The sequence below is a fragment of the Corticium candelabrum genome, chromosome 15 (genome assembly GCF_963422355.1).
Source record: "Corticium candelabrum chromosome 15, ooCorCand1.1, whole genome shotgun sequence".
Classification (NCBI taxonomy): Eukaryota; Metazoa; Porifera; class Homoscleromorpha; order Homosclerophorida; family Plakinidae; genus Corticium; species Corticium candelabrum.
The window spans coordinates 5,777,763-5,805,521 of NC_085099.1; the positions used below are offsets into that span (position 1 = coordinate 5,777,763).

At 43.3% G+C, this 27,759-nt stretch overlaps 5 protein-coding genes and 1 long non-coding RNA gene across 8 annotated transcripts; 3 read left to right on the plus strand and 3 right to left on the minus strand.

Moving 5' to 3' along the window:
* Window positions 1-637: 637 nt before the first annotated feature.
* LOC134190671 (uncharacterized) lies at window positions 638-4,460 on the plus strand. 2 transcript variants are annotated; one of them, XM_062659139.1, is made up of 2 exons: window positions 638-943; window positions 4,145-4,460. In XM_062659139.1, exons 1-2 carry the CDS (start codon window positions 645-647, stop codon window positions 4,227-4,229), a joined length of 384 nt encoding a protein of 127 aa, XP_062515123.1. In that variant the 5' UTR covers window positions 638-644; the 3' UTR covers window positions 4,230-4,460. The 2 variants fall into 2 exon arrangements, with proteins under 2 accessions (XP_062515123.1, XP_062515122.1); XM_062659138.1 differs by lacking the exon at window positions 4,145-4,460 and adding an exon at window positions 1,972-2,092.
* On the plus strand, window positions 2,222-4,149 carry LOC134190672 (uncharacterized). The gene has a single exon (XM_062659140.1). It carries the CDS (start codon window positions 2,227-2,229, stop codon window positions 2,893-2,895), a length of 669 nt encoding a protein of 222 aa, XP_062515124.1. The 5' UTR covers window positions 2,222-2,226; the 3' UTR covers window positions 2,896-4,149.
* Window positions 4,461-6,271: 1,811 nt separating the features above from the next.
* Window positions 6,272-11,559, minus strand: LOC134190670 (DBH-like monooxygenase protein 1 homolog). 2 transcript variants are annotated; one of them, XM_062659136.1, is made up of 14 exons: window positions 11,171-11,559; window positions 10,944-11,090; window positions 8,875-9,051; window positions 8,739-8,822; window positions 8,482-8,670; window positions 8,321-8,423; window positions 8,086-8,258; window positions 7,974-8,031; window positions 7,816-7,901; window positions 7,537-7,575; window positions 7,404-7,463; window positions 7,223-7,350; window positions 6,964-7,156; window positions 6,272-6,628 (listed from the first exon to the last, which is right to left on the minus strand). In XM_062659136.1, the coding sequence occupies exons 1-14, from the start codon at window positions 11,447-11,449 to the stop codon at window positions 6,431-6,433; spliced, it is 1,914 nt and encodes a 637-aa protein (XP_062515120.1). In that variant the 5' UTR covers window positions 11,450-11,559; the 3' UTR covers window positions 6,272-6,430. The 2 variants fall into 2 exon arrangements, with proteins under 2 accessions (XP_062515120.1, XP_062515121.1); XM_062659137.1 differs by lacking the exons at window positions 8,739-8,822; window positions 8,875-9,051.
* A 3,643-nt stretch (window positions 11,560-15,202) lies between these two features.
* On the minus strand, window positions 15,203-18,032 carry LOC134191560 (uncharacterized protein K02A2.6-like). Its single transcript, XM_062660181.1, has 5 exons — window positions 17,702-18,032; window positions 17,273-17,589; window positions 16,416-17,222; window positions 16,070-16,350; window positions 15,203-15,803 (listed from the first exon to the last, which is right to left on the minus strand). The coding sequence occupies exons 1-5, from the start codon at window positions 18,030-18,032 to the stop codon at window positions 15,203-15,205; spliced, it is 2,337 nt and encodes a 778-aa protein (XP_062516165.1).
* Window positions 18,033-19,204: 1,172 nt separating this feature from the next.
* On the plus strand, window positions 19,205-20,748 carry LOC134191561 (zinc finger MYM-type protein 1-like). The gene is made up of 3 exons (XM_062660183.1): window positions 19,205-19,759; window positions 19,810-20,439; window positions 20,482-20,748. The coding sequence occupies exons 1-3, from the start codon at window positions 19,205-19,207 to the stop codon at window positions 20,746-20,748; spliced, it is 1,452 nt and encodes a 483-aa protein (XP_062516167.1).
* A 689-nt stretch (window positions 20,749-21,437) lies between these two features.
* On the minus strand, window positions 21,438-25,310 carry LOC134191459 (uncharacterized). Its single transcript, XR_009971795.1, has 3 exons — window positions 24,897-25,310; window positions 24,766-24,837; window positions 21,438-21,632 (listed from the first exon to the last, which is right to left on the minus strand). It is a non-coding gene; the product is annotated as an uncharacterized LOC134191459 (long non-coding RNA).
* Between the last annotated feature and the right edge of the window lie 2,449 nt (window positions 25,311-27,759).

Sequence of the window (27,759 nt, forward strand, 5' to 3'; positions counted from 1 at the left end):
TACCCACCGCGTCCCTGTTCATCCAGCCAGTCTCTCCGGAGCCATGTGTGAGTTTGCCCAGGTTTCGTCCAAGTACACTATGGGACGGTCTTCTCTTCTACACTGCCTAATTTTTTTTAGGTAATTATGGCGCTGCTCCATTATGTCTCTACGTTCATAGAAATATAATTTGTCGTCACGTAGGGTATGTCTGAATCCCATTTCCTTCAGTAAGCGAAAGAGAGTTGTTCGCCCGCCAGGAAATACGCCTTTTTCGCGGACACGCACAAGCAGTTTATTCAAGGTTGGATAGTCTCTATTTTCATACATTTCATGTACTGTTCTCCGTATTGCTGCTCGATCAAAATCATCAACGTTGATGGTCAGTCGGCGTTCTCGTTTAACGTGTTTCTTCTGCGGTGTTTGAAACTGTTGACTTGACAAGAATTGTGTGTGGATCTTTGCCAACGTCGTTTTGCCTAGGCCAGTGGCAGCTACCAGTCGGTCGGTGACCCTGTTGAGACTGAAGCCTAGTTCACAATATTGACGCCGACGTCGTGACGCCGACGTCAGCGTCGTCCTGTTCACAATATCTTGGACGTCACGAAGTTGCGCGTCAAGGTTGGTCTGGGGTATCGAGTCAGATCGCGCACGCGTGGCTAGTCATGGACAACGATTCCGATGATGATCTTCTCTTGCTGCTTCACTTGCGACGCAGACGCAAGAAGGCCAAATCAAAACACCGAAGACGTATGTGGGTACGTCCAATATTTCAGCAAAGGCGCCACCAAGGTGATTTTCACCAGTTACTACAAGAACTGCGCCGTAACGACCCAGAAAGCCATTTCCGTTTTTTGAGAATGTCCAAGGAGACGTTCGATTGTCTTGTCGAGAAATTGACCACTTCACTAACAACAAGGTTCTACCGAAGTGGAACAGGAGCAGAAATCTCTCCAGCTGAAAGGTATCCTAGATCATTATACTGTAATTCGAACTCTGTGCTTTCCTGTCTGTCTGTCTGTCTGTATGTATGTCTGTCTGCCTGCCTGCCTAGAAGAATAAGTACAGCTCTAGGAAATCCGGTACTTTAATTTAACTCTGTCAGTAGCAGGCCAAGAAGTCTGGGACGCCACACTGGATGTCCTAGGAAATGTGGTATGTATGTTGTCTAGTACAAATACCTGATGTGCTAAGAAATCTGGTACAATACTCAATATATTGGAGGGAGAATTTGATACTAAAATTGTAATATTTTGAAAATTTGGTAGATCAGGTATTTATTTGTACGGAATATCCTAATTGGGTATGCATACTACATTTCCTAGCATAGTAGATATATACCAAGAAATTCTGTCAAAGATTCAAGTATCAGACCTGTAGTATTAGGATGACTTCATGAGATGAGAAAGTACATGCAAAAGCATTAAACCTCATAATGTGCTTGCATCTAAACCGTGTTCAATCGGCATATTTGTCCTTTTCTAATTAATTACTGCCAGATTGGGCGTGCTACTTCGTGCCATTTATGCTTGTGTATGCTTGCTTGTAACATAGAGGTACCCAAACTGAAAATCGCAAACAAGCATCCTATCTTTATCCGGGTTACTCTATTCTTTAATCAAGACAATGGCTGTAAATCCTAAAATCATGATGGGCAGAATTTCAGGTATTGTTGCAGAGTTCTGTTTATCTGTACCCTTGTGATGGCCCTGCAAATCATTTGCCCCTCTGTGTCCAAGGAGATGAAACTGCCAGTTTAGAGCGGCAAGTTTGCTTCTCACAGGTTGTTTGTCTGTCTGTCTGTCTGTCTGTCTGTCTGTCTGTCTGTTTATCTGTCTGTCTGGTTGGTTCTTTATTTGTGCGATGGGAACTGCTTTTTACTCCTAGAGCATTTAGAATGTTTGAGGCTATTGATTGCTGTGTTTTACATTGGTTGGCTATGACATTGAGGTATCTAGCAACAGGAAGCTCTCAAGTGTCTCTTTGTTTTAGTTTCAGAGTTGGTCACTTGACAGTTTGCAGCATCATAAGAGACTCTTCACTGTACTCTGGGAAGTGTTGCAACCTCACTATGTTAAAGCACCATCAAATGAAGAAGAGTGGAAAGGAATAGCAACTGATTTTGAAAAGATTTGGAATTTTCCGAATTGCATTGGAGCAATTTACGGAAAACATGTTGTGATTCAAGTGCCAGCTGGTGCTGGGTCCGTGTACTACAATTACAAAGGGACCCACTCTATTGTCCTTATGGCTGTTTGCGATGCGCACTATCGCTTCCTGATAGTTGATGTAGGAGATAGTGGTCGGCGTAGTGATGGAGGTGTTCTTGCACAGTCAGCATTCGGGCAAGCACTAGAGTCTGGCACCCTTTCATTGCCATCGTCAAGAGAATTGCCTGGCACAGCAACAAGGGCTCCATATGTATTTGTAGGCGACGAAGCGTTTCCTCTACGGACACACATGCTTCGGCCCTACCCAGGCAGGAATCTGCCAGATGCAAAGGCTGTGTTTAATTACCGTCTTAGTCGAGCTCGAAGGATCATTGAAAACTCTTTTGGAATTCTAACAGCTAGGTGGCAACTTTTTAGAAAGCCTATCGTCGCTCAACCAGAACATGTAGTAACTTTTACTAAAGCTGCCATTGCTCTCCATAATTTCCTACGGATCACCGAATTTACAGTCTATTGCCCAGTTGGTTTTAGCGATGCAGAAGATAGTGTAGGGAATGTAGTGGAAGGAAGTTGGAGGGCTGAAGTAAGGGCTGAAGGGGGATTAGAAAGAGTAGAGCAAGTTGGTAGCAATAGATTTAGTCAATCATCAGCTGAAGTACGAGATTGCTTCAGCAACTATTTCATGTCTCCCCAAGGACAAGTTGATTGGCAGTACCATCACATTCATCGAACATCTTATGACTAGATGTAGAGTGAATTAAAACCGGTTTTTCTAAAAGCCACAAACCGGCTTTTCTAAAAGCCATAAACCGGCTTTTCTAAAAGCCAACAATATAGATCAGAGAGAGAGCAGAACTTATGCTTTGGTTGTCATGCATGTACATTGCATGAATGTCATAGCTTTCCACTACTGCAACTTCTTCATTCCACCATGGTAGTAGTTTGAAACATTTAAAGAAAGGGTATTTAGTTACCTTTAGAAAGGGTATTTAGTTACTTATTTGCTTAGATTCAAATCTCTTTGAAGCGATTAATGGCTTTTAAAAAGCCGGTTTGTGAACAGCCTGTAGAGAGCTCAGGTTGTGTATGTGTTGGATGGGAACTCTGTATAGATTGATGATGATGTATTGTGCTGTTGTGGGTGCTGTTCTGGAAGGAAAATCAAATTGTTCGCAGGTTCATGCTGCTGTGTGGGACTGAAGTATAGATCGTATTCAACTTCTGTTATCACTTGGTGTACTTTCATTGTAGCTAAGGCTCTCCTTCGTCCGTCCAATTTCTGTAGCCTGGCTGCAACATGCAGTCCAAAATGATGATCCTCATCCATATGGGTTTTTTGGTTTGGAAATGATGGATGATAGCTTCGTCAACTTCATCATAGCCTCTCTTCACCCTTTTGCCTCTTTTGGATGGGAGATCAGAGGATGGGGGAGGGGGAGGGGTAGAGAAAGAATCTAGAGACAGGGATGATGATGTTTGACTAGAGTTGGCATGGTGAGAAGTTTGGTTGTCAAATTGGTAAGAGGAAGGTTGGCTAGATGATGATTTGTCAAGATCACGTTCCATGGCAGAGCACCCATCTCTAATACAGCTATAATATTTCAAACAAAAGCACTCATTAGAAATGAATGCCACAGAGCAGATGCGGTAGTTTTATTCTTGCTTCCTACTGTAATTATTGTTGTTGTTATTATTATTTATTATGTGTCGTTATGCCCCTTCATGATGGGCAAGTGGAGTCTTTATCCCCATCTGGGCGCCCACCAACCTGGCAAGTGAGCCAGCACAGAAAATATGAAGAATGAATTCGACAGATAGAGCATGCGTCTTTTACACCTATAGTATTCTCATGCACAGGACGATGCAGTAAGCTGCTTACAAACACAAACACCTTCTTGAAGCATTTTGCATCAATGTTAGGTGAAACGCGTCATTCCACATACAACATGACAGTCAAACTGGCTTCACTCCAGAATCTGCTATGCTCTTATTAGATCTGCTGTCATGTGCTTGAGAGGATACACAACAAATACAAATATGAAGGAGGCATCGAGCAATCTGTGGCCATTAGCTGCCTAGTTCACAAACTCAGTAGTAACTTTCTTTGCTTACAAAATAGTTTTCTCTAATACCCTTATTAGTATCTTATTGCATTTATAGCAGATGTTGCTAGCACAAACACTCTAGTTTCAGTGCTTAGTGTTTCATTGCATATGTAGCAGTATGGACGTAGCGCAAATCTGTTCAAATAGATGTTGTGTGTATTATTATTGTTGTTGTTTTGTTGTTATTATTATCATTACCTTTGGTCATCTGTCTCTGAAAGACGTGTCCCGACCTCTCCATATGTTGCCAAAGAAAAGTTTGTGTCAGTCCTAGAATTTGATTCCGGCAATCATATATTATTCTACACAGTTATCTAGACACCTAAATCGTAGATATGAAAATTGCCAAATAGCAACTGGAAATGCAGAAACTAGAAAGGCAGACATACAGACAGATAGACACACCTCTAGATAAACACAGTGACAGACAGCAGACATATACATGCCCATGCAGGGAAGCACATTGACACACAAAAACAGAAACAACCAGATTCATAGACAGACGGAGAGAAAGGCAAGCAGAGGGCATAGACAAAGGGCATCGAGCTGCAGACAGGTTATAAGCCAACTTATATATGTGGAAAGAACAGCAGATGGATATAGTATAGATTGACTCACTGTTGGTGCTTCATGGTGTCAGCCAGGAACATCAAAATCTCAAAATACTTCCACGAGGAAGTAGTTGGTGGTCCACTGTCACCAGAGACACGGTGCGTGGTTTTTTCAGCTCCCTTACAAATCTGTCTCTGAGAGACTTCCACTTCTTCATTGCCAGCTCAACTGAGATGTCCAATTCCCTGGCAACTTCCTTTCATGCGTTCTCCTTAACTCTACTGTCTCTGTAGGAGCGGGAAGTTATCTGCCAAATGGCAGTCTGCTGCCTCACAGCCTCAATCAATGTTTCTTCCATTCTAGCGGGAAACTAAATCCGGGATGCTTACAGCTCTGTTAATTCGCTAAAAATGCCCACGTTGTTACAATTGACGCTGACCACTTCCGGTTTTTGACGCTGGAATAGAACTTTGCTCTATTCCGACGTCATGACGCCGCGCCACTTAGTTGTTGTTCACAATACGACGTCCAACTGGACTTCACGACGCCGCGTTGACATCGACGTCGGCGTCAATATTGTGAACCAGGCTTGATGCGATGTTTGGCTCGTCGCTCTTCTTCGAAGAATTGTCTGACACGTTCAACAAGACGCTTTTCCGCTGAAACAACTCGCTCGCTTTTTCTCCTTGCCATGATACCTCTGCTAATCGTAACTAATAGGGTAATTATACAGCATGCATGCGGTTTTATAGAAGACGTGCAGGGATGGCTATATCTAAGACTAGGAAGGGCTTCTGAACTTTGTCCTAATCTTTGCAACCGCGAGTTCAGTGAACGCCAACAATTGGAATCATTTAATTAAGTTAAACGGTGTAACATGGTACAACCATAGATACTAGAGCAGCGCTTTATCCTTTAATGAGCACACCCACCGTGATCTCTACCTCATTACTCACTTCCGAGTTCACACTTATAGCTAACAGACAGTAGACAATAGCCGCTCCGAGGTCACCGTGCACATGCGGTTATTCGCCTGCTCGCACGTGAGAGGAGGTGCTTGAGCCGGCACTGCTCTCACCGCGATGAGCCTTCGTAGATTTAGTTTTTGTTAGATTGCTCTACCGGCTCGTGATGTTATCGTACCTGCAGAAATAACAGTTTGTCCCTTTCCTGTCTGACTGAACGAGATTGTAATATTTAGTGATCGTTGAATACATCGTGCGCAGTCACTTTCATACCCTTAATGGTCTCTAAGCAATTAGTTGAACTACCTAGAGGCAAATTTTTGGACTTCCCGGTTAGCTCTCTGGAGCTAATAAACGCCTCCCTTAAATAAACGCTGATTTTGATTAAACGCCGCATTTAATGGTATTAACGAAATAACCGCGCTGGGGCATTTATTCGAAGAAATGCGGTGTATACATGGTGAGTCAACGTTCAAACAGACAAGGCAGTTGGGTCGTTGAGATGCAGTGAGCGATCATATTATGTCCATTGAGTAAGTAAAAAATATTAGCTACCATTACAAACAGAACAATGGCAAGCTGCATACGACATACTGACTAAGGAATTAAGAGTTTGTTGTTCATTAGCAGTCTTGGCAGTTCGTTCTTTCCTTTCTTTCTAATAGTCCATCGTTATCGCCACGAAAGACGAGAAAGCAATCCACAACGAGTCGCAGATCGAGTCCAGAGCCGAGCCGGTTGGAGGTCTAGGCGCCTCGACGATACTTTCGCAAGGTTTTGGTGTTCCAAAGGTTGGAGCATCGGTTAGAACCCGCTTGATGGTAGGCAGGTCATAATATTGAGCAGACTGGCCATCCTGTAGTCATATATACAGTGTATATACACACAGTTGCACATCAATAGAGTTTTTAATGAATATAGACCGTACAGGGGCGTAGCATGGCATGGACTAGAACCATCATTTGTCGGCGTGACTATAAAAATTGTGGACTGTAAATACGTGTAAGAACCAGATATATATCCACCCCCTTTCCAGTCTGGATCTGCCACTGATTCTACTGTATCAGTCAATTAGAAGTCAATAAAAGTAGGCGTGTCCATAAGAGTGGGCGTGACCCGTAGCATCGCGCAATCTAGACCCCATTTCTAGAGGTTACCGTACGCCCCTGACGGTCCCGTATGTCGTCTCACTAGTATTACTAAGTTGTTATGACTTTGATCTCTACAAATGACTTCTCTTTGCCTAGCAGACCAGTATTGTTGGTCCCAAAGCGTATACTCGTCGTCACTGCCGAATTTCATATTGTGGAGGGCCTGAATGCGCTGATTGAATCGTGTCCTGTCGTCTGCTGATTTATTTGTGACATCTACATAATAACCCTTCCTACACAATTGAACATATCATATTATATTACTAGACGTCTAGACAGATAGTGTGTTTGATATGTACAGCTCAGCTTGTATGATGTAATAGATAAACGTTTGAGTTGGAATTTGGCTCACGCAGCAGGCGAGGCTTGGCCTGGGGTAGACCAATAGGAAAGCAAGACACATCTCGTCCGTAGCACCTTCTCCACCCTGAAATACAAGTGAAGAAAACTGCTGACGAGATAAACAATATTTCGTCTCACGAGAGTCACGTGTTGTCTGCTGGTCGTGTCGTAATCACAGAACACCTGAACGTCATCTCCCTGAACGTATATATACACATTTCCGCGGTAGAACTACTACTAACTTACACGAATGTTTTAAAGTTTTCATTACAGGCAGGATTTTCACTTCGTTGCTCAGCAACACTACATCCTAGAAGACAAAAGTTGTTTTAGTCCGTATACAAGCAAATCTGTTTTCAGTATAATGTATTGCAAAAGTGGTTGCTATTAACCCGCAGTTATTTTGTTTATAAAGTTATTATTTTTTGAGATCTTAGGGTAATATTGTATGGCTACTGATGTGACGTATTAGTGAGCTACTTGGCTTTTCTATAAGACTAGCTACGAATAAATGCTAATTTATGTCAAATCGTCAGGGTGTAGAATAAACCTGAAAATTAAAGTCGTAATTGTAGTTGCTGTCTATGTTAGGAAGTTGGACGCCATTGCGACTGTGCTCAATCCAAATGCCCTTTCCTACAGATTGACATCAATCAGACAAACTTAATAATTCAAAAATTCAAATTGAATTTAAGTACGAAACGTTACCGACAGTATGTGAATGCAGCATTGTGCCAAACACGTTCACTCCCTTTGAAGGAAAGCTCTGAATAATTAATTAATTAAATGGTTGCAATTAAATATATACGGGATCTCTCACAGCTCGCGTGCAGGCTGCAGGACAGAGAGTCTCCGTTAGGATGTTGTCTTTTCGAGGTGGCAGGAAGAGATTATAGCCTTGACCGAAAGCATGACCAAATTGCAGGACTGCTCCGTCGTACTGCCGTTTAGTAGGAGTGTAGTAGATTCGTATACCAGAGCTGTCCACATAATCTGAAATACAGAACCTGGAAATTGAGTCAGTATCATGAGTATATATCGACACCCCAACAAACCTGCTCCACTTTTCTCGTTGTTATAATGAGTTTCCATCATAACATATTGGGCGCCAGTCTGACCACTCATAGGGAGTCCAACATGTGATGGGAAGGTGACACCCTAGATGGGCAACACTTGGAATTAATTAATAAAAAATGATATTTTTTGATATACTCACCGCGCCTCCCACAGCCCATGCTGCAATTTGAGCCGATTCACGACATTCTTGAATACTTTCTGGTATAAAGTTGGGTGGATTGTCGCAATCCCATGACATAGTTAGGTAAGAATCGACTCCATCGTGACACTTGTATATCAATATGTGATGCACCAGCTCTTCGTGTCCTGCTTGCACCACTGGTGCAAACTAGATCAAAATAGACTTTAATTAATTAAGGGTTAACGAGAAGACACTATGAAGTTTAAGTGACTTGCTCTTATTATATGAGCTTCATTCTGCAGTTGAGGCAGCTTGAATGGAGTGCACCAGTAGGTCGTGGGCCGAGCAGGCACAGACACCTTAAAAAGTTGATACCAAAATTTATAATTTTTTGATTTTTGATTTGTTTACTTTTCGATTTAGAACGTCGACTGTCTTGTGGTTGGCTTCTAGAGGTGCAGGTTTGACGTTTCTGGTTCCGCTCAGTAGATTGATGCTGACTCTTGTAGCGACTGTGTGCTTGGCTAGTGAGGTCTGTGAATCGGGGTCATTGGGGTTGTAGGAAAAGATGACTCGAGTAGTTCCTTCCTATAGGTAAGACAATGCAGCTAGAACAGGCGCTGATCTACCATAAGGCTCAAAGTACCCGGACACCAAGATTCTTGTCTAGTGAGTGCACTGATCAATCGATCCCCCTCCCAATCGATTCCCCACCTGCATGCTCAATGTTTTGCGGGTTTATAGTGCCTTGAAACTTAATTTACCACTGGACTAGCTACTAAAGTTGTAAAATACTAAACAAAAAAAATGTTAAGTTAATTTTTATTAATATTAACTTGAACATTTAAAATAGTTTTTTGATATTAACTAGCATTAAACTCGGAATCTGTGCCTGTAGAGATACCATGCATTTAAAATGGTGTATGATGTAAAGCGCATTTCTTTACTAATTGTTTACTTTCCTAGTTAACAACTATTGTTAATTTTCTTAATTCTTAATAAAATATCGTTAAAGAAGCATGAGATTGTAATCTCTGCTTTCTGTAGCAATCAGTGTTTGATTTTGTCGTTATAAAAATGAAACATACTACGCATCTTGTGGGTCAAACTATACTTACTGTCGACATCCGTCTCAGACTCTGTGTATACCTAACATTGATGTCTGACCCTCAAGATGAATGCTAGCTGCTCTACGCCAAGCCTAGACAGACGTTCTGACTACCTGACGACGACAGCCAATTCTGCTGTGCAGGCACTTGCATGTCATAATTGAAACGTCCACTTTTTGCTATTGCAATGTCATTGGGTGGGTGAGGATTCCAGCTACAAACAACAGGGCAAAGACGGTTGTCATATAGAACCTCTATATTGTCACATAATTGTGCATGGAAACGGCAAAGTTGTACACTATTGATATTGCAGCAGTGACGGCGGTTCAAAGTAAGCAATGCATATTGTGTAATGCCTTATTTGTGTCAGCCAATTCTCGCTCTTGTATGCGTGCGTGCGTGTGTGTGTGTGTGTGTGTGTGTGTGTGTGTGTGTGTGTGTGTGTGTGTGTGTGTGTGTGTGTGTCTGTGTCTGTGTCTGTGTGTGAGTGTGTGTGTGTGTGTGTGTGTGTGTGTGTGTGTGTGTGTGTGTCTGTGTGTGTGTCTGTGTCTGTGTGTGAGTGTGTGTGTGTGTGTGTGTGTGTGTGTGTGTGTGTGTGTGTGTGTGTGTGTGTGTGTGTGTGTGTGTGTGTGTCTGTGTCTGTGTGTGAGTGTGTGTGTGTGTGTGTGTGTGTGTGTGTGTGTGTGTGTGTGTGTGTGTGTGTGTGTGAGTATGGTGTGTGTGTGTGTGTGTGTGTGTGTGTGTGTGTGTGTGTGTGTGTGTGTGTGTGTGTGTGAGTATGGTGTGTGTGTGTGTGTGTGTGTGTGTGTGCGTGTGTGTGAGAGAGAGAGTATGGTTATGGTGTGTGTGTGTGTGTGTGTGTGTGTGTGTGTGTGTGTGTGTGTGTGTGTGTGTGTGTGTGTGTGTGTGTGTGTGTGTGTGTGTGTGTGTGTGTGCGCGTACCGTAAGAACTTTAGTTTGCTGCGACTGGTAAGTTAATTTAGAGGAAATTACGTCTTACGACTCTCCACTAAAGAGCTGGTCTCAGCCTCAGCTTGAGCGGATCCACAGCACGTGCGGCTAACCGCACACATAAGTAGTATGATAATTATGGAAATTTCTCGTCTACTCATCGGCAATCGCAAAGCTAACTTGTTAGGTATACATGTACGTATACACCACCGATATATCCACAGCGAATGCAAAAATGAAATGGCAACGGTGATTGAGGCATCTTTTAGCTATGGCAACCGAACGGCAGTTTTGTGAAGCCACGCCTGCATGATGTGTTGCTATGCAACGGCTTGGCCAAACCACTCAGATGATTTATGGGGCATTTAATGTTCATTAACAGATTCTACACCTTAATCAGTTGAATACTAGTTTCATTACCTCAATGCTTCTGTCTCTCGGCTCGCAGGCGTCGAGGTCTCTCTTGAATTCCAGCGTCGTCATCCCGTCTGCTTCACTAAACGACAACAGTTTGACGTTTTGGATTTTATCAATCGCCGGTTGCGCCCTCTCAGCTGCAAAACGATCCTGAAAGACAAAAGTTTTCGTGAAGATCCGACTCTCGACATTTGTATGTGTAGACAACACGTGCAAGACTTTGTTCCAACCTTCAAGTATCCTTGACCGTCTTTCACCCATCCTATGACCACATCGGAGTTGGGCATGAAACCTGTTGGTGAGAAACCGAGCCCTATCCATCCTGCCGTGGCGACTTTGGCTAAGAACGTGATCGACATGTCAGACCAATCCACCTTCCAGCAGAGAAGATACTTCTGTGTGGATGCATCGAGATATTGCCCACGACTGTATCCGCTAGGGCAACCCTGATTACACTGCACGACGGTGATGGCTGCGAGCACAGAAAACGCCAGAACCGGCCAGATCATTGCTACACCATCACGTGACTCTTGCTTGCTCTTTGCATGTAGTGAGTCATACACTGCTATCCCGCATGTAGTATGAACAATCAGTAACGCGAATAGCAGCACATCGTGTAGGCGTGCACATGCATGTGCCAGTTGAGAGAAATGATTCAGAGTATCTTTAAATTATGTATACATGCAGTGCATGGGATCCTATTTACTAGAGCTTGATAAGAATCGCACCTCAGAGAGAAGGTTTGTATACATTCTAATTTCTCTATCTTTGCTTCGTCACTAGCAATGTAACGACGTCAAACGTGTACAAATACAACGATCACAAACATTGCAACTGCACTAGAGCTGACAACACGACAAGGCACGAAATAGAATGTGTTAATTAAATTAAAACGCGTTTCCGCGTATCAGTCCATCAACATAACAACGACAAACAGAAAAACAACCCAGAACGAGTGGCAAGTAAAGTCAAAAGCTGAGCTTGTAGGAGATTCGGTTGCCAGGCGACACCTCCAGGGTGCCCCTGTTGCTGTGAGACCATCTGTCAGAGACTGTAATCGTAGGCAACACAGTGTAATTGAAATCTTTTGCTCCCTAAATAATCAAACCAAATTGCATACGAATTATGCATGCACTTGCCTCACTGGCATGTTATACGTGTTATCTTACCAGCAGGTTGTTATGAAATGTACAAGTGCATTCGTCCTTAGTAGATCGGTGTTGTTGATTCCAGAGAGTGTATGCAGCTTCGGTGCTGAAATTCATACTGACAATGCTTTGAACGTACTGCTTGATTTGTGTTATTGGATCCGCTAAGGTGTCTCTCATGTCAGTAAATTAACCTATCTCATAAACTACAACACACACACACACACACACACACACACACACACACACACACACACACACACACACACACACACACACACACACACACACACACACACACACACACACACGCACACATACACAATTGCAAATACATGCTCGTAGCTCTGAAGCGAGGAGAACACATCTTCATTTACTTGTGGTATTATTGTAAATAGACGTAACATCTGACCGAAACCTATACACAAACACTGCATAGCTCTTTGCATATTTTGCAAGTAAACTGTAAACCTAAGATCCACATGGTCGTGATATGTGACTATACATGTATACCAAGTATGATGTAGAAAATGTGTATTTTCGTTGGGCTATATAGAATCTTTGTTTAATTAATAAAGTAGGTTGTGCTTTCGCACTCCTAAAAAGTTATCAAAATATTGTTTCTATTACTTTTTATACAATCCCTACATCTATTTTATATTATATATAGATAATATGAACCAAAGCCAGACATCATTAGTGAATTCTTCCAATCACATTCCCTACATTTTACAGGTTTGAAGGATTCAATAATGATGTCTGGCTGGCTTGGCTTTGGTTCATATCCAAATCTTGTTTCCATTACTTTTTATACAATCCCTACAACATTTTCTTTTTTAGATAATTTTTTTATATTCTAGTAATATATTAAAATGATACCGTATTACCTCACTTCAAACAGCATGCCGTTACAACGCGAGGGCTAGCTGCCGTTATACCCCGAGGTATACCAGCGTGACGTTAAAACCGAGGGAATTATACATATCCTAGCACTTGCAATCTAACTATCTGTACAAGTTCTGCCTTTCTAGCCAGCCATGCATGCATGCCTGCATTACTTTCACAGACATTCCAGTACGAAGTACATTTTACTAAATACGGTCTAGTGTACTGAAACCTCTCTCACACTCACTAATTTTGCTCGGCTGCTGTACCGCATGCACGTGCCGACACGTTAGTTTTAGCACAGAACACAAGCAGGAAACTGCATGTCATCCGGACGGTTTTCTAAAAAATAATAGCGCACGCATATGCCTGTCAATTGGTACCTCACCCGCTAAAAGTCCATGGCGCCAAATAAGTATTAGGTGTATAGATCACATTTTACTGACGTGGCCAGACCGTCCTCAGAAGGTCGTAGCCACGCCTAGACAACTATACCGCCGTCATGCAGGAGTAGGTCTTGCCCAATAATGCCACCATTAAAACGTGAATTTTAGGAAGCGAAAGAGTTCTGAAAATTTTATGTAACTTTTTATGGGTGGGTCTACAATTGCATAGACGCATGCACAAAATGGACGACACGTAAGACGTACACTGGCCGCCGTGGCCGGTGTCCCAGCGATTTGCCCTGCTAGCGATTTGTCCTGCTAAGGGCGCGACGTATGCGCCAACTTACCATGTAAAGTGTGAAGCCGCATCAAATTTGGCGCCAAATATTTTGTTTCAGGAGTCGGTGATTTGCCCTGCTTAGGCTACGACGCATGCGCCAACCTACTGTTGTGTCGTTACCGACTATATATTGGTTCTATTGCAGCTCGCTTACAGTGTTTACACAATACAACACCAGACTACACAAGACTGGCTAACTACATGCCACAGTCTACTCTAAAGTGTCATACTCTATGCTAATGAGTACTAGCGGAAGTCCCATAGTCCCTTACTCTACTACACTCCCTTCCACTAAATTTCTCGATATCTCTTGGGGGTCTTCTATTGTTCTTTGTGGGATATCGTCGATTTACTCTCTGTTGACTGTTCAATCGGTTCCTTTGTTGGCATGTTATCAGTCTGTTTCGACTGTGTCTCTGTTAACTCAGGGTGGCTAGGAATAGTTGGCACCGAGTCTTCCCTGGCAGAGTCTGTTGATGAGATTGTCTTCTCAGCACTGACTTCAGAATAGTTTCGAGCTTGTGGTGGAATCATAGTCGCTGTACTATCATGAGTATTGGAAGCTTGCTCCTGATGTACAATGTGAAAAACTTCTGATATCACGATGTAATATATGGTCTACAGGAACATACCTAGCCTGACCATTCACGTTTACAAGATAGTTGCTCGGTCCCAGTTTCTGAACTATCGTTCCAGAGAGCCATCGTCCCCAACTATCTTGTCTTGGGTTCCATACTGCCACTGATTCTCCAGGTAACATCTCACGATTTCCGGATGCTGCTTCTGTTTGGCTCTTCTGTCTGTCTCGAATCTCTCCTCCAACCGTAGGTTTAAAAAAAGGCTTAGTCTTGTTCGTAAGACTCTCTTCATTAGCAATTCGGATGGCGTTATTCCTGTTGAGGTATTTGGAGTTGACCTATACTGCAGCAGTAGTATAGATATTTATGTCGAATAGTACGTCCTTTATGTCGTGCCTCCATAGATCTCTTGAAGATTTGAACTGCTCGTCCTGCTTGTCCATTGCTCGATGGGTGATACGAAGGGGTGAGTTGGTGTTTGACACTATTTCCTTTCATGAACTCTTGAAATTCTGCTGACCTGAATTGTGGACCACTATCTGTCACCAATCGTTTTGGAATGCCATGAAAACTGAAAACTCGCTTCATCGCCTCTATATTGTCCTACTAGCCGTTGTACTAGTGCCTATTTCAAGCACCTCCAACCATTTCGAATAAGCGTCAATCATACTAAGATAATGTTGACCTTCCAACTCCGCGAAATCTGCGTGAACTCTCTCCCAAGGTTCTGTGAGATACATCCATGGATGAGGAATACCAGCAGGCGGTTTATTCCTCTGACTTTGGCAAATTTACATTTCTTGCACAATTCTTCCAACGTCATGTCCAAACTCGGCCACCAGATATACGATCTAGCTAATGCCTTCATTCGATTTGAAACCAGGTGGTTTTCATGAAGATCTGCTAGAACTCTGGACTGTAATTTTTACGGTATTATCACACGTCTTCCCCAAAGTAAACAGTTTTCTTCAACGTTAAGTTCATCTGACCGTCGTGAGTAAGGTTTTAACCTTGGATCCATGTGACTTTTCCAGTTCCATCCAGACAATGTATACTGGTATGCCCATCTCAAAATTGGATCTGCTTTAGTCTCTTGTGCTACTTCTGCTGCTGTTACAGGTAGATTGTCACAGCCATCCACATGGTACAATTCCTGGTTAGGGTCTATGACATTCACTTCCATTGGCAGTCGGGACAGCATATCTGCTTCCTTATTCTCCTCTCCAGCCATATACTCCAGGTTGTACTCGTATGCACTTAAAATTAGTGCCCGCCTCTGCAGCCTTGCTGCTGCTAACGCCGGGATACCCTGTTTAGGTCCCAGAATTTTGACCAAAGGTTTGTGACCTGTCACCAGTGTGAATCTTCGGCCAATGAGGAACTTGTGGGAATGACGAACGCCGAATATTAATGCCAGTGCTTCACGCTCTGTTTGGGCGTAGCCCTTTTCTGCTGATGACAGTGTCCGTGAAGCAAATGCTACCGATCTCTCTGATCCATCCTCGAACTCCTGACTCAAACAGCTCCTATTTCATATGGGGATGCGTCACATTTGAGCTTGACTGGTCGAGACAAATCATAGTGTGTAAGAAAACCAGACTGTAATAACTTGTTCTTTGTTGCATTGAATGCGGCCCTGTGTTTCGTTGTCCATCTCCACTGTTTTCCTTTTTGAAGTAACTCATACAAAGCTTGTAGAGTATTCGACAGATTTGGTAAGAAATGGCTGTAATAGTTCAACCGCCCCAGAAATGCCTTCAACTCAGTCACATTTCTTAGCTCAGGTGCTTACCTGATAGCCTTGACCTTGTCTTCTGTAGGTCTCAGACCTTCGTGATCTACTCTGTGACCTAAGTATGTCACCTCAGACTTACCAAATTCACATTTGTCCTTCTTTAGCCGGACTCCTCGTTGCTTTAGGCGTTGTAATACTTGCCTCACTCTTGCATCGTGCTCAGCATCGGTTGAACCGACAATCAGTATGTCATCAAAAAAACTCCTGGTATTCCAGACAATATCATATCCATCGTTTTCTGGAAAATACTCGGTGTTGTTCGTATACCAAAAGGCATCCTGATATAAGTAAACAAACCCTTCCTAGTATTTATGGTTAAATACTGTTGGCTTCCGGTATCCACTTCCATTTGTTGGTAAGCTTGCTTTAGATCAAGCCTGGTAAATCGTCGACCACCAGCTAAAGTAGCAAATAAACCTTGAGCATTTGGTGTAGGATACTCAATATTTTCCAAATATTCATTGATGGTTACTTTGTAGTCACCACACAATCTGACACTGCCGTCAGATTTCCTCACCACTACTACCGGTGAAGTCCACTCTCTCTGTTCTACAGGTGTCAGTACCTCTTCTCTGACTAAGCGATCGATTTCAGTATCCACTTTCGCCTGTAACGCAAATGGTACCGGTCTTGTCTTATGAAAGACTGGCCTTGCATTGGCACTCAAAGTAATATTCGCTTGCACTCCTTTCAGCTTTCCCATTCCTTTCTTGAATAACTCAGGAAACTCGTGTAGGGGATCCAGGACATTCAAACTAAATAAGGACGCCCAGTCCAACTTGAGTTGTGACAACCAATTCCTGCCAAGCACTGCTGGCTTATTTGCAGCATTGACGACAACAACTCTACCTCTTATTTCTTGATCTCCATAGCGTACTGGTACTACAGCTTCTCCGCGTACAGACAATGTCTGTCCACAATATGACTGTAATTTCACGTTGCTGCTCTGGAGTTTGACATGGGATAGTTGTTTCTCATAGGTCTCCCTGGGAGTCACGGTAATAGTTGCACCGGTGCCAACAATCAGCTCTGATTCTTGTCCAGCTACAGTTATATTGACTTTGATTGCGTCCGGACTTCCCAGACCATAAAGTGAACATACTTCCTCTTCTTCCACTTGTAACGGGGCTTGCTTCTGGTACTTTGTATTCTTGGTACCCGTTGCTCAGCTCCCGTTCTTGAAATCGCCTTGCTTCTTACTTCGGCAGGCTTTTGCAATATGTCCCTTCTTGTGACATAAATAGCACTCTCTGGATTCATCTGGCACTTACCAGGAACGTGCCCCTTACCATTGCATCTGTAGCATACTTTCACATCAGGCAGTGTTGTCTTTGACCTCCTACTGCTACTACTTTGCATGCTAAATGCCGTCTCGTGGTCCGTTGTTGATCCGTGTCTGCGCGTGTCTCCTCGCAAAGCTATCGTCTCTTGTCTTGCAGATTTAAAGGCTTGCGCGATTCGTACTGCGTTATCGAGTGTTAGGTCAGTTTCCGCCAGAATTTTTTGCTGTAGGGCTTCTACTCGTAATCCACATACGAATTGGTCCCTCAATGCAACTGAAAACTTGTCTCCGAACTCAGTGTTTAGCAAGACGACGCATTTCTGACAAAAACACTGTAACAGTCTCACCTTCTTTCTGTTGTCTCTTGTAATAACGGAATTGCTCGGCTATAACAATCTTCTTTGGCTCGTAATGATTTCTCAGTTGATGAATGATGTCATCAAGCTCCAAATCTTGCGGTTGGCGGGGTCGGACAGAGGTCCGCAACAAACTGTACGTCGATGCACCCACGGACGTTAAAAAGATTGCCTTCCTACGAGCTACGTGCTCGTCTCCTATGGGTACTGCGTTTGCCAGGCAGTAAAGCTCGAAATTTTCCTTGTATTCGTCGATGCTTTCTACTCCAGCTCGGAATTCGCCTAACAACCCGTGTTTCAAATTCGCGGCTGCACTCGCCATCTCTCGTCGCCACTGTTGTGTCGTTACCGACTATATATTGGTTCTATTGCAGCTCGCTTACAGTGTTTACGCAATACAACACCAGACTACACAAGACTGGCTAACTACATGCCACAGTCTACTATAGTGTCATACTCTATGGTAATGAGTACTAGGGGTAGTCGCATAGTCCCTTACTCTACTACACCCACCATATACAGGGCCGGCGGAGCCTGTAAGGTTGGTCCGGCCATGGCCGGACCAATATTTAAAAGTAGTAGTTCCACCAGGAGACAAAAGCAAAGAACTTTCGGTAAACGGTATAGGTAATTAAATATATTTGTATTTAATTGTCCTGCTGGTGGAGGAAAGGAAAGAATTCTATCAGCGGTTAATTACTGGCAGGACCAAATCGAAATAACTCACCAAGTCCATGTTAGACTGTCAGTGTGCCTGAAGTAGGCGGAAACGTTCCGGAAGTCATTAGGAAGACGACTTACCGAAAGTAGTAGGTGTGCCCCAGTCAGGTAAGAGCTCAGCACATGCGTGATCACTGGACAAGATGTCGTCTTCTACAGAATCTGCTCAGTTCTGTCTACCTGAAGTTCCAAGTCAGCCGTATCAGCCAATGTCCGGTTTCGTCTTTCCAAAGCATACCTTCGGTAAGAAAGTAGTCGTCAGACGATCGTGTCAGTCGCATTGGTTTGAGAAGTGGAAATCGCTGCACTATTCCACTAAGGATGATGTCGTCGTCTGCCACGTGTGTGTGGTAGCGTTGCAGTCGAAGAAAATCAAGTGGCAGAAAGGGGATCCTTCCTTTGTATCAAAGGGTTTTCCACCTGGAAGGAAGCCACGGTGGCATTCCAATCTCATGAATCGTCGTCTTGCCACAGGGAGGCAATGCAAATGATCGTTGAATTGCCCAAAACTTGCCCAGATGTAGGTGAGATGCTGTCTAGAGAGCACGCAACTGAGAAGGGACAGAACAGAGAGTGTTTACTCAAGATCATCTCCAATTTGAAGTTTTTAGCCAGACAGGGATTACCGGTCGAGGAGATGAGAATAAGACTGACTCTAACTTTATTTAGTTACTGAAGTTACGTCGTCAAGATGATCCTCTACTAAAATGCTGGCTGATTAGAAAGTCAAGCAAATATGTATCTCGTAACATGCAAAATGAGTTCATAAAAATCATGGCATTGTCTATTCTTCGAGAAATAGCTGAATGTATGCAGAAGTCTACATTTTTCTCCCTCATGTGTGACGAATGCACAGACTCATCCAACAGAGAGCAGCTGGTATTATGTATTCGCTGGCTTGATCATGGCAATGTAAAGCCACAAGAAGATGTCATTGGTATGTACCAGATTGATGACATCTCAGCACATACCATTGTCAGTGTCATCAGAGATATGTTGGTGCGCATGAACTTCTCACTGTCAAGATGTCGAGGGCAATGCTATGATGGTGCTGCCAACATGAAGGGTGGGAATACCGGTGTTGCAAAGCAGCTATTGGATGAAGAACCCCGAGCTTTATATACCCATTGTTACTGGCACGCTTTGAACTTGGCTGTTGGGGATGCTGTAAAACATTACAAAGTGGTGAAGGATGCACTGGACACCACTTATGAAGTCTCAAAGCTTGTGAAGTACTCTCCAAAAAGGGATACTGCTTTGCAAACGTTGAAGGAAAGTCTTGCAGCAGACACCCCTGGTTTCCGCACATTGTGTCCAACAAGGTGGACGGTCAGGCAGACTCTTTGAAGTCAGTAATTGATAACTACTGTGTTCTGCAGGAGCTTTGGGAGATGTCAAAAGACTACGTTTCTGATCCTGCTATCAAGGGCCGCATCATTGGCGCTCAATTCCAGTTTAAAACGTTTCGATATTTGTTTGGGGTTGCTTTGGGACAACTAATTCTGAGGCATAGTGATAACTTGAGGAAGACCCTACAATCACCCAAGTTGTCTGCTGCTGAGGGTCAACGGATAGTTTTGATGACTGTTGCAACTCTGCACGTGCTCAGAGACGACACACAGTTCGATCTTTTCTGGAAGAGTCTTCAAGAGACAAGGACTAAATTAGATGTTGATGACCCCAGAAAGAAGACAGTTCCAAGGCGATATGAGGAGGGCAGTGCTGAACCTGAGTTTTTCGATGTTTGCAAGCAATTTTATTGCCAGCAATATTACGAAGCACTCGATTTAATTGTGAATGCTATTCAAGCCAGGTTTGATCAACCCGGATTCAAAATGTACCGCAACTTGCAGGACCTTTTGCTAAAGGCTGTCAAGGGTGACGATTATAGCGAATGCCTCAACCATGTCACTTCATTGTATCATGACGATTTAGATGCCCAACAACTGCAGCTTCATCTTGAAATTTTGCAAGCCAACTTTGGTCTCGTAGACAAGACTTCTGTGACAGTGTGTGACATTAGGGACTACATCTTGAGTTTATCTCCTTAGGAAAGGGATTTGATGTCGGAAGTAGTCTCCGTCCTTAAACTCATTATGGTCTTGCCATCTACCAACACCGTCAGTGAGAGGTCATTTAGTGCCCTCAAGAGATTGGAAAGGTACCTTAGGAGTACAATGAAGCAGGATAGATTAAATCACCTACTCTTGCTGTATGTGCACAAGGATCGTACTGATTCGCTGTCGCTGACACATGTAGTTGAACAGTTTGTCAATAGTTCTGAACATCGATTATCAGTATTTGGACAGTTCTCGTAGCTTTATAGTGTTGTTAGTCTTGAGTTAAGAGGATTTTGCATTAGACTCGTATTGTGTCACGTGACCTGCCCCGCCCTTTAGCGTGCGTTAGACCTGATCAATCTAAATTTGCTTCCGCCGGCCCTGATATAGTGTGAAGCCGCATCAAATTTGGCGCCAAATATTTTGTTTCAGGAGTCGGTGATTTGCCTGCTTAGGCTACGACGCATGCGCCAACCTACCATATAAAGTGTGAAGCCGTATCAAATTGGCGCCAAATATTTTGTTTCAAGAGTCGGTGATTTGCCCTGCTTAGGCTGCGACGCATGCACCAACCTACCGTATAAAGTGTGAAGCCGCATCAAATTTGGCGCCAAATATTCTGTTACAGGAGTCGGTGATTTGCCCTGCTTAGGCTACGACGCATGCGTACACATACCATATATGGTGCAACTTAAATTAAATTTGGCGCCAAATATTCTGTGCGGAAATCCAGTAATTCGCCCGGTGAAACAAATGAGAAAGTACACCGAAAAAGACATTTTAGTGTTTCTCAAGACTGGAGAAAAGCCAGGAATCCTGACATCAAACCAGAAGTGCTCATTCAGCCGTCAAGCTCGCTCATTCAAACTAGATCGTACACTTATTACCAAGTACAACGTTGTGACTTTGAATAACTTACAAATTAGATGACTATACAACGTGTCAGTCTGCAAAATTACAATTGTACGGAATATAAACAGGAGTACATAGTAGAATTCAATTTATAATTGATTTAAAACAAACATTAGAACTATTCAACACATCTATCTATCTAGAACAGTTCCCTGCTGTAGCCTTGAAGTTGTGCTTTGTTGTTGTTGTTGTTGTTGTTGTTGTTGTTGTTGTTGTTGCTGCTGCTGCAGCTGAATAGACAAATAGAAACTTGTAAACACCCATAAACTTATGAAACGTCTCACGCTAGAAGAGTGTTACTAGACACTAAGACTAGTCTTAACTAGATTTTTCCACCTCCACCTTAACATACACATAACAGAAACCGATAACAAGCAGTCTAGCAGTTAGACAGCGTATGAGCACTGCGCAGTATAACTCAGACTTACATAAACAATGCTTAGATGTTTGATTAATACTTTATTGACTTGATCAACAACAGTCAACATCAGCCGTTAAATTGACTGATTGCTATATTTGATTGTCAAAATCAGTGGCACATAAACGTCTTGTGATTAAATTTATTGTCATACCTATAGATTCTGGTCAACTTTTCTACATTGGACCTAAAGGTAAAGCCAACCGACATGTTCTAATAACTGACAGAGAAAGGAGGCTGGCCTTTACCCACTGTCACGACTCCCCTCAATTGAGGTGGTCATATGGAACATGATAAAACATTACAAAAGATAAACTCTCGCTATTACTGGTCTGGATTGTATGTTGATGTACTGCAATGGATTGCTGAATGTGCAAAATGTCAATAATTTGAGCAGATAAAAACTGTAGCACCACAGCTAAAGCCGATAAACACAAGTGGCCCCTGGGAAGTGGTGGGAATTAACCTAATAGGACCATTTAATGTAACAGCACAAGGAAACCGCTTCATACTGACCTGCACTTGTTTATGGAGCAAGCTCCCTGTAGCCTATTCAATTCCTGACAAGTCAGCAACTTCAGTCGCTAGCAAACTTGTCAAGATGTTCTGGCAGTATGGACCTCCTCAAAGGATCATCACAGATAATGGTAGGGAGTTTGTTAATCATTGCAATGACTTTCTTTTTGAAAAGTTTGGTGTTCGCCAAGCTGTGACCCTTGCATATCATCCACAAACAAATGGTCAAGATGAGAGAACCAACCAGACGTTGAAACGAAGACTGGGCAAGTTAGCAAATGAACAACAAGACAACTGGGATGAAGACCTGGAAACAATTCTATTCGCCATTCGTTCCAGCATTTCACAGGCAACAAAATTCACCCCTTTCTTCTGATGTTTTGCGGAGAAGCCAGGCAGATTTCAGACATGCTCTTTGCTGATACAGAATGTGCTGCAGCCATGCCTCAAAGTGTTACAGAAAAGCAAGCAGAAGAACGCATGGAGTTTTGCCAACAGATAGGGCAACGCGTTAAAGTGGACATCGAAAGAGCACAGGCAAAAATGAAGAGGAATTATGAAGCCAGGGTGTTGAAAGGTACAAAGTGCTTTACATTTAAAGTGGGTGATGTTGTCCTTGTCAAGAACCAAAGAACAGCTGGAAGAAAAGGATGGAAAACTGGAACCAGATTGAAAAGAACCCTACACCATCACAGAAATAAGTGAAAGTTATGCCTACGTACAAAATTCACAAGGAAAACCGCTGGCCAATAGAGTGTCTCGTGAACACCTCAAGCCTTTTGTAAACAGTGCGATTCCAGTCCAGATGTTGACACCTTCAGTTTCCTCCAAAGAAGATTCTTCAACAACAGTAGTTGAAGATCCCACTGAATTGTCAATATTGCATGAAACACTTCCTGCAACCCGTACTGTGCCGCTTGGTCTAACAGCAAGTAGAAAAAGAAGAATGAAAAGTGGAAGGGGTTCTTGTGTCAAGAGGTTAAGGCCATTAGAGAAGACAAACCTTGTGAAATGCTTATCACCTACTGTCTACACGTCAATTCTGCAATCCAATTACTGGCTGAATGACGAAACAATTGACTATGCACAAGAACTGTTATCAACTCAGTTTCCTAACATCGATGATTTCCAGGCAACTGTAGCTCTTGCTGGTAGTTCAGTGGGTGGTTACATTCCTACCCCTACTAATAAATTCGTTCAAATCGTTCACATCAATGGCAATCATTGGATGACAATTTCAAATGTTTTGTCAACAAACCCAGATACTTTTCAGTGGTATGACAGTCTTGTGAATCCAAGTAATCTCCCTCAAATCCCGCAAAGATAGCTGCAGCAATGCTTTTTGGCGCAGCTGAGAGACTGGTTGTAGACATAATAAACATACAACAGCAGAAAGGAGGTTCGGATTGTGAATTGTTTGCAATTGCAAATTCAACTGCACTGTGTCATGGTACTGATCCCAGTGCATTGTTTGGAAGGAGATGAGGAAGCACTTGCATTCTTTCATTACACAAGGCCAACTCGACCTGTTTCCTCATGACATCATAGTTCACTCTAAAGAAGGAAGAATTAAACTGCAGCACAATATACCTCTATGCTGTCACTGCAGACAACCGGACACAAATGAGGCCATGATACAGTGTGGAACATGCAAGAAATGGTACCACCCAGAGTTTGAGAACAAGGGCAACATTCCAGTGAACAATACCACCGAAATGGTATGCAGCCGGTGCAGTACAGTATAAGGATAAAACCGTATGCAAGTGTGAACATGGTACCTATAGCTGACTAAAATCTATATTGTTCCTTATCCTTCCAAAGCAATTTGACACGGTCACCATAAGAAAGTTTCAGTTTGAGTAACCTAGCTAAAATAGGAAATATGCTATAGATCATTATTCGCGGACATTCAATCAATATGTGGAAAAGTCTTTCATTCTACTGGTTCATCATGCATAAACTAGGACTCTCTCTCTCCCTCCCTCCCTCCCTCCCTCCCTCCCTACCTCCCTCCCTCCCTCCCTCCCTCTCTCTCTCTCCTCTCTCTCTCTCTCTCTCTCACACACACACACACACACACACACACACACACAATACACACACGTACACACACAAAATGCATGCACACATGTGCACACACATGCACACACACACACACACACACACACACACACACACACACACACACAATCTTGACCACATAACTACCCCATCTGCTTTAGTTGCCTTAGCCAACCAGATTGAAAGGCTCACAATGCTCAGCTATCTAGGTCACGCTTGTGTGTGTGTGTGTGTGTGTGTGTGTGTGTGTGTGTGTGTGTGTGTGTGTGTGTGTGTGTGTGTGTGTGTGTGTGTGTGTGTGTGTGTGTGTGTGTGTAAATGAGTGTCCACAAATACACATGTACTATCTAGAAACAGATGGATCATACCTTAGATATATAACTAATTTGCAATATTTGGACAGAGGTAGAGATGATACTCGTATATATACTCCAGACATCCTAATTATACGTCAATCTATTGCGGGCAAGCACAGCAAAGAAAATGATCAGCTCCTTACCTTTCCGAGACGAGCAAAAACTCTGTAGAGCGACGTCCCTGTTATCGGACACCATCAATCATCGGACAGCCATGCAAGAAGTAAACGAAGTAAGACTGAGCTTTGCTAGAGGCCACAATAAGAAGAATTAGTAAAGACTGTGATTCCAGACGTGGGCTTCCAAAGGCTTGAAACGGTTATGCTAGGACGGTAAACGTGATCCTTCTCTGCGACCCCGGTCATCGGACATCACCATCATTCACCGGACACGACCTCCCCCATGAAAACGCAAAGGCCATTCTGCAACTTCGCACCTGAGATAGGTTTATAGGTGACTAGCTAACACAACAACACTATCACAGTCTCCGTTTGCTACTCTCCAGGAGAGATAGCGCACGCTCATTGAATCGAGGTAACGCCCCTTTCGTCGGACAGTCTTTTTTTCTTTGCAGCACCAGTCTGCAGGCAATAATGTCATGAGAGAGAGTTGGAAGGAAATATCGTACGGCTCCCAATTCGTTTGACCTTTATTTGACTCAGCAACGGTTATTAGTGGAAACAGCTGAATTTTCTCTGCTGACAAGCTCACTCTGTTGGCATCTACTAGCCCTCAGGTACTGTCTAGTCTTCCCAGCGTAAGAATTTGAACTCCTGAGTGTCTTGCAGCGCAACTGCACAGGCTTGATGCACCGGATGTAGCAGGCGATTTACGTCATCCATGTTCGAGCTTTGCGGTGAGCACATTCTCCCAACTCGCACAAGAACAGCCCGTGCTTTCCTTTCAAGGCCCCTAAATTGTTACTTGGCTCTGACTAAGAACTGTGCAGGTGTTTCTATTTCAGTTTGATATCTACCTTTGCCTGACCTTGCACCGTCACGAAGTGCAGCACGTCATCGTTGGTACAACCAGCTGTACTGAATGCAGGAACTTTGTTTACTATCAGAGCAGCTAGAATCTTCACCCCTGCTTCTCCTAGGTAAAGTTGAATTAGATAACGTCAAGTCCTTGTCAACGCGCGCTACGCAGCGATAGACTTTCTTTGCAATGGGTAAAAGAGCGTTTAGCACTTCAATCCTGCCCTTTCATCGGTTTCGGTTGTCGTCTTCTTTGTTGAATGGCTAGTTCGTTCAAGCGACATCTTTACACGTCTTAGTGGGGGCGTGGTTGTAGGAGAAATGACTCAGAATTGCCATCAAGCACTCTAGGCAAGTGCTCTGCGTTCTGCGGCGTTTCAGATAGCTGAATTTAATCAACTGCAGTTATTTGAAACCTCGAGCTGTTGCTGAGAAGGTAGGAAGGCAAGAAAATGGGTGTCCGACGATTGGGCCGTTACCACGGGCGTTTGAGCGACTGTAACTCATACAGATCTTGGCTGACATGCAGGGTAACAACACAATTTGTAGGTAAAGAGTTGTTGATTAGCGTTATATAAGTAACTAGGCTGAAGGATGCGTGTGTGCAATATAAATGCTACTGTCCGGTGAAAGATGCGTTTGTCAGATGAACGGGGTATGCAAGGCTCCGCACAGTTTTCAATCTCATTCTAGGCAGAGAAGAGGTACAATGCTCTCTTTTGGTGTGCTCAATTACAACTCGGATACCTACATTTATGATGTGTTAGGGACTGCGTTCAAAAACGGATAACTGAGAACTCGCGTCCGGAATATGATGGTGTCCGAGGAACGGGGCCGCGCTCTACAACAAATCAGTCATCAGGGCAAATCGCTAAAACAGAGCAAATCGCTGCGATTTACACTGCAGCGATCTACCCTGCGATGACTGCGCGTGCGTAGCTTGCCGCGTAGTCCAGGACAAATCACTGAAACAGAGTAAATCGCTGAGATTAGTGTACAGTGATTTGCCCTGCTTATCTAAGCGCATGCGCAGTTTTACACACAGCAGGGCAAATCGCTGGCAAGGCAAGTCAGGCCCGTAGGAAGCATGAAAAAATGGCCCGGCGAAAGATAAAATTAGTAGTTATATGCTGCGATTGATATTAATGTCTGAGACAAAAGCATTTCACTCAACATTAAAGAACAAAATCGTACAACCATCTAATTAGAAAGCAGTCAAGTCTTCACAGAAACTGTTCCAAAACACTGTATTCCAGCATAATACATGGCCAGAACATCACATCGCACAGCAGAAAGAGTGACAAGAACTTCAACTGCTTCACGATGACACGCACTCTTTACGTGGTTTTTAAATCCTGTGGTTGCATCTTTCCAGTTTGAAAATTCACGAGTAACCTTACCAATGAATACAATACTTGCTATAGACCAACAGCCTACTTCTGTATGTGCTAGAGTACTAACAAAAGCAGGATCCGGATTAGACTTGATCGGTTTGAGAGTCAATGCTTTCACGCACAGTTGACAAAACACGACGTCGTCAGCCTCGTGGTAGTGAAGAAATGGCCACTGATGAAACCAAGATGGCCTGAAGCAACGCAAATCCGCCTTCTTCCCAAAGGGGCGCTTTGGAAAATCGAAGTTCAGGGGTTGGTGAGGCTGGTTAAGAACGGCTTGATCATCAGGAAATTCTTTCGATGTGCTGGTCGCCATACTTAGAAGACTTAGGACAAATCCCGGACGTGGCTTTGAACCCTTCTACTCTTACACTGCATTGTTGCAGCTAGTAAATAATTTCTGGTACATATCTCAATTTTAACAATATAATCAATGTCCACTGTGATTATTACATTTTTCTGTGCCTGATAACGTAGACAGAATAGAAAGTAAATAATATATTTTATTATCTATAGCTATATAACCGGAAGTCTAAGCCATTCTGCCGCTGCTGAAACTACAGTTTCTGAAAAATGGTCCGGAGAATGCCGGACCTGCCGGACCGCTTGCTACGGATCTGCAAATCGCTGTGACA

Excerpts from the sequence above, each read along its gene's own strand:
- LOC134190670 (XM_062659136.1), bottom strand. The coding sequence starts at position 11,449 with ATGATCTGGCCGGTTCTGGCGTTTTCTGTGCTCGCAGCCATCACCGTC. Across the intron at positions 8,424-8,481 it reads CATGGGCTGTGGGAGGCGCG|GGTGTCACCTTCCCATCACA; the intron begins GTGAGTATATCA and ends TTGCCCATCTAG. Across the intron at positions 7,351-7,403 it reads GCAGACAACACGTGACTCTC|GGTGGAGAAGGTGCTACGGA; the intron begins GTGAGACGAAAT and ends CTTGTATTTCAG.
- LOC134191560 (XM_062660181.1), bottom strand. The coding sequence starts at position 18,032 with ATGGCGAGTGCAGCCGCGAATTTGAAACACGGGTTGTTAGGCGAATTC. Across the intron at positions 17,590-17,701 it reads CAAGAGACAACAGAAAGAAG|AAGCCCTACAGCAAAAAATT; the intron begins GTGAGACTGTTA and ends GATTACGAGTAG. Across the intron at positions 16,351-16,415 it reads AAGCTTACCAACAAATGGAA|GATGCCTTTTGGTATACGAA; the intron begins GTGGATACCGGA and ends TACTTATATCAG.
- LOC134190671 (XM_062659138.1), top strand. The coding sequence starts at position 645 with ATGGACAACGATTCCGATGATGATCTTCTCTTGCTGCTTCACTTGCGA. Across the intron at positions 944-1,971 it reads GAAATCTCTCCAGCTGAAAG|TTTCAGAGTTGGTCACTTGA; the intron begins GTATCCTAGATC and ends TCTTTGTTTTAG.
- LOC134191561 (XM_062660183.1), top strand. The coding sequence starts at position 19,205 with ATGGCATTGTCTATTCTTCGAGAAATAGCTGAATGTATGCAGAAGTCT. Across the intron at positions 19,760-19,809 it reads TGTGTCCAACAAGGTGGACG|GAGCTTTGGGAGATGTCAAA; the intron begins GTCAGGCAGACT and ends TGTGTTCTGCAG. Across the intron at positions 20,440-20,481 it reads TAGACAAGACTTCTGTGACA|GAAAGGGATTTGATGTCGGA; the intron begins GTGTGTGACATT and ends TTATCTCCTTAG.
- LOC134190672 (XM_062659140.1), top strand. The coding sequence starts at position 2,227 with ATGGCTGTTTGCGATGCGCACTATCGCTTCCTGATAGTTGATGTAGGA.